We start from the raw sequence: 12,500 nt of genomic DNA, 5'->3' as shown, positions 1-12,500 counted from the left end.
GTCCTGAACAGAGTACTTGTGACTGTATTTAAAGTTACACACTTTGCACTCCTCAGGCGGTTTGGGTCCCTCGGGCTCCGTGCCGAGCATCTTCTGCAGAGCCAGCTTTGCTTTCTTTTCCTTTGCCCGCGCATTCTGGAACCACACCTGCACCACACGCTTGGCTAGCCCAATCTCCCTCCCTAGCAACTCACACTCCGCCATCGTCGGCGTTTTATACTCCTGGAACACGCTTTTCATGACCTTCACCTGGATTGATGACATCTGTGTGCGGAACCTCTTGTTGGTGCCGCCCTGGTGAGATCCCACCTTGTTGGCGGAGCTGGTGGTGGAGGAGGCGGGAGAGGTGGGGTTACTTTCATGAGAATTGACCGCCATGTCACCCTCCTCTTGTTCACATATATCCAGATTGTAATTCTCTTCATCTGAATGCTCCTCAAGGTGCTCGTTAGTGTCTAACATGGAGGAATCAAACCCTAACGGCCGAACCAGGTCTAATGGCTTACTGAGATCTAGCGGGCTCTCACCTTCCCGTCGTGTACCGTCCGATGCCAAGTTGACATCGTTGAGGTACCGCCGGATTGCCTCCTCGTGGTACATGGCTATCGAGTCTTCCGGAACTTCTGAGGAGAAGAGAGAAGAGGGCATGACTTGAGAGGCTTGAGTTGCCGAAGGAGTTGAAGACAGGCCGAAGTTCCCAACACCAGAATCTTCTACATCAGGCAGTGCATCAATGTCCACATCTCCCTTAGAGTACTGATCCGCGTGCTTAGTGGAAAGGTGCGATTCAAGAGCAGACTTGACTTTAAAGATAGCAGGACAGAAGGGGCATTTTTTATTAATCACTTGTGCATGAGCTCTAAACTGACCTTTTCTCTCGCGTGCTCGTGTGTTCTGGAACCAAACTTGGACGACCCTCTTCTTCAGACCAACTTCTTGAGCGATGGTCTCTAACATCTTCCGCGACGGGTTGGCTTCCATCTGGTACTTCTGGTAGAGGTAGTCCAGCTGCTCTGGTAGGATGGTAGTGCGGAGTCTCTTATCCCTCTGCCCCTCGTTGTTGCTCGTCATGCCATCCCTCTCGTCCTCACTCTCTTCGGCTTTGCGCTTCAGAGGGGAAGCCGGTGGCAATAGGGGGCTGGGCTGGGGCAGGGGACTAGCCTGTGGTATGGGAAGGGGAGCACCCGAGGGGAGCTGGTGCTGCTGCGATGACTGACTCTGCTGCTGTTGCTGTATGCTGGTGAATGGGGAGTCTGCACCTTTGTTCAGGAAGAGTGCAGGGTTCATGAGGTGAACTATTTGGTGCTCACGCCACTGCTCGAATCTGTTAAATACCAGACTGCACTTATCACACTGGAAAGATCCTTCCGAAGGTTTGTTATCGAGGCTACCTGACTGCTGCGACGATTCGGTGATGCTTGAGTGATTAGAGTTCTCATCGCTGTACATAGCTGCCGCCTGGGCCGCTGCTGCTTGCGCCTGAGCGGATCGCTTGGCGTCTTCTTCCTTGAAGCAGTGAGTCTTCTGGTGTCTGATTAACTCATAATACCTCTGGAAGACAAGCAAGCACTTCTTACACTGGTAATTTAGGCCCGGCGTCCGGGTGAACCTACCTGCACCTTCGTCATTCGGGTCAAGGGGTGGCTGGTTCTCGTAGACCTTGCGTGCCTTCTGACGGGCGTTTTGGAACCACACCACAATGACGCGAGGTGACAGGCTGAGCAGCTTGGACAAGTACTCCAGATCGTCATCCTTGGGATAGGCGTTGTTCTCGAAGAACTCCTGTAGCACCTTAATCTGGTAGTCAGTGAAGCGGGTGCGGTTTGCTCGCTTGCCAGTGCCGGAAGAGGTGGGAGTCTGGGGGGCTGACGGGAAGGACAAATGCGGAGGCGTGGGGCTCACACCTGAGCTTGGAGGAATAAGGCCAGAACTAGGAACTGTGGGTGGTGTGTGAGGCAGCTTGTGAGCCAGCATGGGGTTAGACTCGAGCTGGGAGGTAATGAGTGAGCTGAGCGAGAGTGACGTCTGCGGTGAGGCCAGAGAGCTGAACGACGAGGTCACCGGCAGGCCCAGCGGCGACGAGGAAGCTGAGGACACCAGCTGGGGTCCGCTGCCTAGTGGCTGCTGCTGGGGCTGCGGGGGCAACAGGGGTTGTGACAAGGGTGGCTGCTGCTGCTCCCTCTCCCTCTCCCGCTGCTGCTGCTGTTCCCGCTCCCGCTCCCGCTGCTGCTCTCGTAGTTGCTGTTGCTCTCGCAGCTGTTGCTGCTCCCGTAACTGGTGGTGCTGGGCACTGAGGCCAGACCCGCCTATACCTTCCCCGTTCTTTTCTTGTACTCGGCTATTGTCTTGTGTAAGACTAGGAACTTTGTTGAGCGGGGATGCGGTGGCGGCGCGGTCGTGTGCGGATTCTTCCTGCTCTTTGGAGATCCGCTCGGTCATCTTGTCCTCCTCACGGGAGCTGTTGAGCGCCACGATCTCCCGTGCCTCGTCCGGGTTCAGTGGCATGACCTTGGCTTCACCTGTCTTCTCATACTCCTCCAGGTTAAGTGTGGTGGACGGAGGGATGCTAAAATTATAGGGCGAGTCTTTACTGCGTTGTCGCTCTTTGAACAGCGTGTTACGGAACCAATGCTTAATTACCTTGGGAGGCAGTCCGCTCTGCTTGGCCATCTCGTTGATCTGCTCTTCGGTCGGGGAATTGTTGATGTCGAAGTGAGCTCTCAGGATCTTCAGCTGCTCGTCGGTGATGCGTGTGCGAGCCCTCTTCTGCTGTGCGGCAACGGCGGCAGCAGCGGCTTGCTGTTGCTGCAAGAGCTGCTGCTGCTGCTGTTTGAGGAACATGGATGCATCATTGGGCAGGTTTGAAGGCAGCGAAGTGGGTGGTGTCTGCTGCTGCATGTTGGCCAGGGCGCCCGGATCGAACATGTGGGGCGGCATCATGGGCATGAGGGGCGGATGGAGGTTCATGGCCGCCAGGGGGTTGAGCTGGAGGGGCAGCCCCGCCAGCCCGAGCCCCGCCATCATCATGGGGTTGAACTGCATCTGTTGCATCTGCGCCGCCGTCAGGGCATTGAGCGCCGCGGCCATCTCGACCATCTGCGACGGCATGTTCATACCCTGCTGGTCAGCGGCGGGGGAGATGGAGGCGGCAGAGATGGAGGTGGGCGTGACACCAGGTGTGGGCGTGGCACGAGAGGTGGGCGTGGGCGTGGCCGCGGCGTCGCTCCTGCTGCCTGACTCTGCCTCTTTCTCTCTCTCATCTGAAGTCCCCTTGTCTCCCCCCTGGATGAGCTCCGCGTCCCGGACTCGCTCCTCATCTGTAAGAGCAGAGGGATCGCTGCTAGAGCATTGCCGACTAGTATTGTACTCTTTACGGTACTCATCTGAGAAGGTCTTAAGGTAATCAAAAGGTACACCTGATTTATGAATTTCTTCTAAGTGGGCTTTTAAAACCCATACACTAGAAAATTGTTTAGAACACTGAGGACATTTAGATTTACTAAGTTCTGGTAGATCAGGATTGGATCTGTCTTTAGAGTCCTCAGAAGTCCCCTGCTCGGGTTCTTTTGATGGACAAGATTGTTGATTTTCAACATACTGAACAACTAGGTCAAAGCCAAAGCTTTCTAATAAGTGCTTGTGTAGGCGTGAAGACTTTCTGAAAGGTACAGTGAATCTAGAGGTAGAGAGAGATTCTATGGAACATTCAGATGGAGAGAGAGAGCGGTCGGGGGGCTGAGTCTGGGGCAGGGGGGCGGCGCCGGCCCCGCAAAGGGAGGCCCAGGCAGCGTCCAGGGTGGCTGGCTGACTGACACCGGTGCTGACGGCGTGCGGGAGGAAGGCCAGGTGAGGGGGGATGAGCCCGCACAGCACTGCATGCTGCGCTCCCTGCTCCGGGCTGCTCCACACGCCACCACACCGATCGCAGCTTCCCTGGGCGCTGCCGCTGCTGCTATTAGAGGGGGAAATGCCCTGATAATGCCCCCCTGGAGGGGTAGCCTGAGGGGTTGAGGGGGAGCGAGGAGTGTGTGCGTCATGGTGTGGGGCGGGGGAGGGCTGCGGGGTACTGGTGGGTGTGGGCGGATGGTCGACTAGTGGGCGCGAGGGGTCTGGGTGGGCGTGGGTGGCCAGGAAGTCTGGGAGTCGGGCGGCGCGCGTCTGGTGGAGCACTGAGCGCAGGTGAATGTCCAGGGTCGACTGCTGCGAGTACGCCACTCGGCACACGTGGCACCTGTAGGGCTTGTTGCGCTCCTCCTCCTCGCCCCCGGGCCCCGCCCCCCCGCCGCCCCTGGAGGCGCTGGCTAAGCCGTCGCCCGGGGGAGCGGACCCGGCGGCCTCCACGCCGCTCCCTTCAGACTGGGTCTGATAGCTGCTCGGAGATCCTTTGGTCTCTTTGTCCTGCATGGCTTTTTTAAGCTTATGCAAATGACTGACTGAATTGTAATGTACAAGCAGAATGTTTTTCTGCGTGAATGACTCTTTGCAAACATCACATTTGTATGGTCTGTTGGGGTCAAGATATTTCTCCATCGGGTAGGTGAGTTTCTCTCCCCTGCGATGGAGCAACGTCTTTTGGTGAGCCGAGAGATAGGTCTGGCGCGTGTAGGCGACCCGGCAGCGGTGACACTTGAAGCGTCGCGCCGGGTCGCTGTAGTTATCGAGAGCCATCGTGTCAGAGTTGAGGTAGTCCTCGATGGCCTGCTGTTGCGGAGGCAGCGGAGGCTCATCGACACGAGACAGCTCCTCGGGCTCGTCGTCCTTATTAGACTCCAGTCGGAGCAGCGCCGTGGTGCTGGGGTCGAGGACGGGCCCCGCCCCCGCGCCCACGGGCGCCCCCACGATGGATGCCTGGAACTGGTGTCGTTCCGCCGCTGAAAGCTCAGGGTGGTCAGAGCTGACATGTTTTTGTAAAGCCGTGAGCGAGCGGAAGTTGCGGTGACACAACAGACACTTGGTGGCATCCCGAATCGCATGGTACTGCGAGTGCAGCTGCAGCTTCTCCACTGTTTTGAAGGCGAGAGAACACTGCTGGCAGCGGTACTTGTACACGTGCCTCTCTGACACGGCGATCGACGGCCTGGGCGCCGCGCCATGGATCTCCCGGAAGTGACTGTGCAGCGCCTGAGCCGAAGGGAAGTACTGGTTACAGCCCTTCTTCCAGCACAGGTATCCTGGCCCCCGCGGCGTCTCCGTCAGCGGCGTGTGTCCCACGGCCGCCTGGTGCGCCACCAGGTCCTCCACCGAGGCGCACGCCAGCCCACACACACCACACTCCTCCTGCTCCCGGCCCACGCTCCGCTCATCACCTCGCTTACCTGCTCCACCTGATGGCTGGCTCTCCTCCGCCTTCCCGGGCAGACGGAGATGCTGTTCCGGATGCATCTGTTCGGCTTGCGGCGGCGGCGGCGGCGGCGGCTGCGGCTGCTGATGGTGCTGCTGCGAGTGATCCTCTTCCTCGGCCTCCTTGCCCGCTGCGGCGCTAAGTCTGACCAGCAGCATGAGCCTCTGGAGGCCCTCGGAGTTGACCGAGTGAACATTGATGGCATGTTTCTCGAGGGAGGGCATGTCGGGGCACGCCTCCTCGCACAGGGGGCACCTCAGCCCGGCCTTCTTCTCCCCTCCGTGCTCACTGTCCACGTGCTGCTGCAGGCTAGACTCCAGCTCGCACGTGAAGTGGCAGAAGGGGCAGGCATGCACGTGGTCGGGCGAGCGGCCCTCTTCCTTGGTCTCCTCTGCAACGCAAGAAAAAAATCCAACGTCAGTAACAACTTCTAAGCGGCCACAGGTCATGCATGGAAAGGGCTAACTCAAGCAGAATAGAAGGAAATCAAAAGGAAAACAAAACACATTCATTTAAAAAATAAAACCTTATCTTATATAATACAAATAAGTAACAATACGTGACTCGAGCAAATATTCCGTGACACGAGGAGCACAAGAGCCAACACCGAGGCATCGCAGCGGTCACCTTCGATCCTGTAGCGCCGAGCGATCGTTTTCACTCTCATGCTGAATCCCTTCGCTCGGCGTCCAGTAACTGATTTCTTTTTCGTTCTAAATTCCCCCGCCTGCGTTTAACATCAATATTGACCGCGGTTTCACATCACGATTGAACAACAGAAAAGAACAACAACACAAGTTTCAACACTGTACACGCACGTCTCCCTCACGTCTCCCTCCGTACGACGCCGAGACACGCTTCCTCCAACGCAAACACGTAAAACCCACAAAATAATCCTCTCGAAAAAAAATAACAAAAAAACACAACGCAAAATCCAGCGACGCGACAACACGGGCGAGCGCGCGCGTGTGTGTGTGCGGGTGCGTGTGCGTGTAGGTCGACGGCGCGCGACTCCGACCTGCAGCGCCGACCACAGAACTAGCAGCGCGGATGATGACACAGAGGGCTTCTGGTCACTTCCTAGACCGCCTAATGACCTAAATGACATTACGTGAGCTCGCTCTGTGCGCCAGCTTAAGCCCGGCCATCCGCGCTCATTAAGACGAGCGGAGGGGGGAGGGGGGAGACAGGGGAGGGGCGGGGAGTGGGAAGTCTGAAGGGGGAGGGAAGGGGGGAGACGGGAGGGCTGGGGGGTGAGCGGGAAGGGGGGGTGGGGTGCGGGCGGGAAGCGGGATGTGGGGGGGAAAGGGGGGAGCGGGTGGGGATGAGGGGGAAGGTGAAGAAGTGGGAAGTAGGAATATGGGGGACGAGTTTGAGAAAGGAAAAAAAAAACGAGAAAGAGAGAGAGAGAAAAAAAAAAAGGATTCGTAAATAAAATGTAGTTTTTCTTATTTCATCTATTCTTTTTTCATTATGTCTCTTAATTCCGTCTCGTTCAACTCTCCACGTCTCACCCATTCCCCGCCCCCCCCACCCCATCCCTCCCCTTCTCTCAACAAAACAAGCGAAATCTCCTGCAAACATTAAACAAAACAAAACAAAACAAAAAACAAACACAATAACACACATTCCACCAAAATCAAGTTAAAAAAAAAAAATAAAACAAACCAAACTTCACGACCCAAGAAAAAGCAGACGACGAACGAACCCCCGCGAACAGTAGAACCCGACCATAATAAATAGGCTAAATACAATAAAAACAGATAGATAGATAAAAACCCGCGATAGACAGTGAAACTTTTGCGTCTTCCCCCGAACCCTCGTAAGGCTTCAGCGAGTGGGCTTTGGGTTCATCAACACGCGTATGGATTCTAGGTATGAGGAGTGGGGGGTGGGGAGGAGGAGGGGGAGGTGGGGGAGGTCGGTTGCGAATGCGCTATCTCCCCCTTCTCCCCCTCCCCACCTTACCCCGATCCCCAACCCCTTCAACCCCTCCCTTAATTCCCCCATTCCAACCCCCTTCTGTTCTTCCCCTCCGCCTTCCCCAATAGGACCTCCTCCTCCCCATCCCCAAATCCCCAACTTCGTACCCGACGATACCCATACTCCCCCAATTCCCCCTCCACCCCTCAAATCCTTGCCCCTTCTAGACCCTCATTCCCCATCTCTCTCCCCCTCCTCCCCACCCAGATCCTTTCTCCCCCCCCCCCTCCCCACCCAGATCCTTTCCCCCCTCCTCCGTCCCCCACCCTTCAGCGCTAATATGTCGAGGTGACGGGATTAACAATTACCAGGATTACCCCCTCCCCCCCTCCCCCTCGCCTTCCCCCCTCCTCCCCAACACAACAGGATTGATGTAAGGATTCCTCCGCTGGCTGGATGAGGAGGCCAATTTGGACCCTATTGCCCCTTGCCATAGAGGTCTGATTCCCATCCCACCCCCGTGTCACCCCTGCTTCCCCTTCATCCCCCCTCCCCCACCCCCACCCCCGAGTGAGGGTGAGAGCGAGTCTTGCGAATTTATGACGAAACGTGCTTGATACGGATCAGTATGACGTCACGATTCTGATTCGTAAGAGAGGGAGAGGGAGAGAGATAGATAGATACAGAGACAGAAAGACAAACAGAGAGACAGAGAGACAAACAGAGAGAGAGTGAGAGTGAGAGTGAGAGTGAGAGTGTGCGTGTGTGTGTGTGTGTGTGTGTGTGTGTGTGTGTGTGTGTGTGTGTGTGTGTGTGTGTGAGAGAGAGAGAGAGAGAGAGAGAGAGAGAGAGAGAGAGAGAGAGAGAGAGAGAGAGAGAGAGAGAGAGAGAGAGAGAGAGAGACAGCATTACCGCGAAGCCTTACCCAATCCCTCTGATATAAAACGATTTTATAGCAGTCTCCGGCTCTCCCCCCCCTCCCCCTCCCCCTTCCCCTATCCACCTCCCTATCCCAATATTACAAGATTTAATGAAAAAAAAACCGACGAAGGATAGTCATGTTAACACCGGTATTCTAGGTATTAAATTACCCCACGATAGCATTAAAAAAATTTCTCCCGCCCTCATTACCTACCTACCCCCCCCCCCACCTCCTCCCCCTCTTCTAGTAATAAGGGTAATCATCATTATCGCTAATAAGGTCCCGACGACATTTCAATTCTCACCTAATTGTCTATGCAAGTGACAGACAGACACCGAGTAAAAAATTGCCAGCGACATTATTTTCCGTCCCGATATCAGCTTAATAATCTATAATAATACTAATTGTACAAAGAGAGGTACGGCTCTGTGTGTGTGTGTGTGTGTGTGTGTGTGTGTGTGTGTGTGTGTGTGTGTGTGTGTGTGTGTGTGTGTGTGTGTGTGTGTGTGTGTGTGTGTGTGTGTGTCCATACACACTTTCCAAAGAAAATTTTAAAAAATCAAGCATTTCCTAAAACACGAATAACCCCAAACAGTTAAACCCCTTCACACAAACAGTCGAACATACAAACAAACAAACAAACAAACACAGCAGCGGCCGGACCTCCAGCCAGGCGCCAGGGTGGACGGTTCAGGCAATTGTAATCATGAAGGTATTAAGTGATACGTCCTTGGCAAGGGTTTAATCGTTCTACGTACGGTACTGGCCGCGATTCTGGATTTGTGCTGCGGGGTCGCCTACGCTCTCGCCTCTCTCTCTTCTCTCTTTTCGTTTCTGTTCTTCGCTCGTTCGTGTCTCTTTCTTTTCTATCTCTCTCGGGTTTCTTTCTCTCTTCTCTCTCTCTCTCTCTCTCTCTCTCTCTCTCTCTCTCTCTCTCTCTCTCTCTCTCTCTCTCTCTCTCTCCTACGTTAGTTTACTTACAGTCAACACAGCGGCTAATCAAAGAGAGAGGTGAGGGGGGAGGGAGAATAGGGGGGGGGGAAGGAGAACAACAAACATTCGTCATAAATATAGGCCTACTTGCGACTCGGCCCCGCTAATGTTTACACGGACTCATTAGCATACTCCAGTCGAGCGCTAAATAATTTGAATTAAAAGCAAGGGAGAGGGAGGGAAGAGAGAGAGAGAGAGAGAGAGAGAGAGAGAGAGAGAGAGAGAGAGAGAGAGAGAGAGAGAGAGAGAGAGAGAGAGAGAGAGACAGACAGACAGAGAGAGAGAAAACAGAGGGAAAACATAAACGAAAAAAGAAAAGAGCAAAAAAAACTACCCCAATTAAAGAAAAAAAAAATACAAACACAAACCTCTCCTTCTCTCCCTCTTCTTCCCTCTCCCCCCCCCCTCCTCTCTCTCTCTCTCTCCCCCTCTTTTCCAGTACGTGAAGGTCGCAACCGCGGAGGTCACCCGGACAGACAGACAAGGCGTTCCCAGCCCGACGACGCAATGACTGACACGGAACGCCAGCTGAAAGAAGGGCGGTTTTTTACGCTGATCTACGTTGCGTCATCGAGTTAGCGGAGGAACGCCACATCGGGTTGGAGATAAGGAGATAAGAAGGGGGGGGGGAGGGAGGGAAGGAGCCCCGTATCGCGGAGGGAAGGGGGGGGGGGGAGGGAGGGAAGGAGCCCCGTATCGCGGAGGGAAGGGGGGGGAGGGAGGGAAGGAGCCCCGTATCGCGGAGGGAAGGCGGGAGGGAGGGAGAAGAGAGAGGGAGACGGATAGACAGACAGATGAGAGACCGCGAAAAACAGCAAAAAAAAACGGACTTTCTCAACAAAAAAAGTCGCGAATCAGACAGCAAATTGAAAGCAGGTAGCGAAGAGCAGTCAGCAGTCAGCCGTCAGTAGTCAGCAGTAAGCGGTAGCAGGGCCAAAGAGGCGGACGAGGAGGGCTTGTAATCACGCCTAATGAGCAGTAACGAGATCGAGCTGACAGACCCGCACCAAGTATGAGAAATGGGGGGGGAGGAGGAGGAGGAATGGGGGAGGGGAGATGAGGAATGGGGGAAGGGTAGATGAGGAATGAGGGAGAGGATAGAAGGTATAGGGGGATACGAGGAATGGGGGAGGGGATATGAGGAATAAGGGAAGAGGAGGAGGAGGAATGGGGGAGGGTAGATGAGGAATGGGGGAGGATAGATGAGGAATGAGGGAGAGGATAGGGAAGGTATAGGGGGATATGAGAAATGAGGGGGAGGAGGAGGAGAATTGGGAAAGGATAGATGAGGAATGAGGGAGAGGATAGAAAGGGGGATATGAGGAATGGGAGGGGATAGAATGGGGAGGGAGGGAGGAACAAGGGAAGGGGAGGCGAGGAATGGGGATGGGCAGGAGGAAAAAAGGGAAGAAGAGATGAGGAATGTGGGGGCGGGAGATGAGGAATGGGCATAAAGATGAAAAGGAATAGGAGAAAGGAGAAAGGAGAGAGGAGGGAGAAGAAGAAGAGGATTGAGGATTCGAAGCAAGAAGAGAGGAAGAAAAGAGCAACGAGGATAGAGAATACGAGAGAATACAAAGAAAAGAGACGGGGAGAAGAGAGGAGAAAGGAGGGAACGAGAGAGAAGGAGAAGGGAGAGGGAGGGAGGGGGGACGACATCGCCAGGTATAAGCTAAATATGCTGGTATGACTGATGTCTGGCGTGGAGACTTGCCTGCCGCTGTCCAACGAGGATGTTTGCTCCGCCGTGACATCACTGACATCGGAATGCCCCGTGGCGAGAGGAAAAGAAATGCGTGTGTGCGTGTGTGCGTGTGTGCGTGTGTGTGTGTGTGAGCGCCCGCATATGTTACTTTCCTCCGCTGATCATCACACAAACAGCGAAACAGCATCACCAACGAAAAAACAATCCCCCCACATCATCATTACAACAAAACCGATTTCATTACCCCCAAAAAAATCCGGAATAACGACCCTCCCCCCCTCCCCCCACCCCCTCCTCCTCCCCCTCGGTCGTACTTCCTCGCCTTCCTCGCCCTATTACCGCCGCTCCGTCGTCTCACTCAGATGTCAATTCAAATTTGCGCATTTTTTTGGCCCAAAATTACAACAGCCCCAACATGGCAACAGGATTCTGGTAATTGGCTCCGAGTGCGGTTTGATGTGTTTTGATTTCGCTAAGATATACACGAAATGTTTCAAAATCGCACCGGACTTTTTTGGAAAACGAATTGAGGGCACTTAGAAGAGGTGAAGGTAGGCCTACGAGCCCACACCCGTAAGAAAATGCAAGAGGTGAAGGTAGGTAGGCCTACGAGCCCACGCCCGTAAGAAAATGCGGAGTAATATAAACCTTCCAACTCGAGTGTCGAGGCTCAAGTCGTTGCCATAGAACAAAAGGTTTTAATGAATGCGGAAGGGTTACGGGGGAGAGGGGAGGGGAGGGGGGTGAGGGTGGAGTCGACCAAGGGTTACTGAAAGAATGGAATTGATGTATCCATGACCTTTTCAACTATAACACTAAATCCCTCGAAAGCTGGCAGATCTACAATTATTTAATATACATATTTTTTCATTTATCAGAAAGCAAGCAAATCCAGACAGGCCGTAACCGTGACCCTCCGCAGCCTTGGAGTCCTCTCGCGAAATATTCAAAATGGCGGCGCCTGTCACCTTGGGGCTCGCAGTTCTCCGTCAATAGCGGCAGTCGCGCCGAAGGGTTACAGAGCCGAAGCCACTGTATTTCCTTTTGATCAATGCCTCCAGCTAATTATCTCTCTCTCTCTCTCTCTCTCTCTCGCCATGATTATTGCTTACCGCGTCCCAAATCGCTTCGCCTCTGATCACTCTCCTTCATTAAAGCCGGGAGCCTTCCGCGCGGGGAGAATAAGCGCGAGAATCCCCCGCCCCGCCGCACAGTAGCGCAAACAATTGACGATCAATGGCGGGAAACACATAGAATCCGACACCTTTCTCATGCCCCTAATTCAGCGTTCAAACCGCAAGGCGCAGCTAGTTAACGAAACAATCCAATCGCATTTATTTCAGCGGGACGAAAATGGCATAGGGTGGGAGGGGAACGGAACAACTCTCGCCTCAATAGCGATACATTCGGTACGAGTCTATACGGCGATAAAAGATTCACCAAATAAAAGAATAACGACAAGAGGTTTCTAAGCAGAACGACGTATAGTCATAAACCGAAGTTGACATGACTATACGACTCATGATTCCTAAAAAATAAAAAATAAAAAATAAAATACATGAATAAAATACCTCAGTTATTACAACTTCACAAATAAAAATCTGCAGCGAAATTTA

General features: G+C 53.9%; 1 protein-coding gene across 5 annotated transcripts in view; it reads right to left on the bottom strand.

The window, feature by feature from the left end:
* Positions 1-12,500, bottom strand: part of zfh2 (Zn finger homeodomain 2) — a 205,518-nt gene that overhangs the window by 1,572 nt on the left and 191,446 nt on the right. For 3 of the 5 annotated variants that reach the window (XM_070137623.1, XM_070137624.1, XM_070137622.1), the window contains exon 3: positions 1-5,732. This exon is cut by the window's left edge and continues 1,572 nt beyond it. In XM_070137623.1, coding sequence (XP_069993724.1) covers positions 1-5,732 — 5,732 coding nt within the window. The remainder of the gene's footprint in view (positions 5,733-12,500) is intronic. The other 2 variants (XM_070137626.1, XM_070137625.1) reach the window with 2 other exon arrangements.

This window comes from Penaeus vannamei, chromosome 23, assembly GCF_042767895.1.
Source record: "Penaeus vannamei isolate JL-2024 chromosome 23, ASM4276789v1, whole genome shotgun sequence".
NCBI classification, from domain to species: Eukaryota; Metazoa; Arthropoda; class Malacostraca; order Decapoda; family Penaeidae; genus Penaeus; species Penaeus vannamei.
Note: the sequence above shows the minus strand (reverse complement) of the source record. Positions and strands in the feature narration are given on the sequence as shown.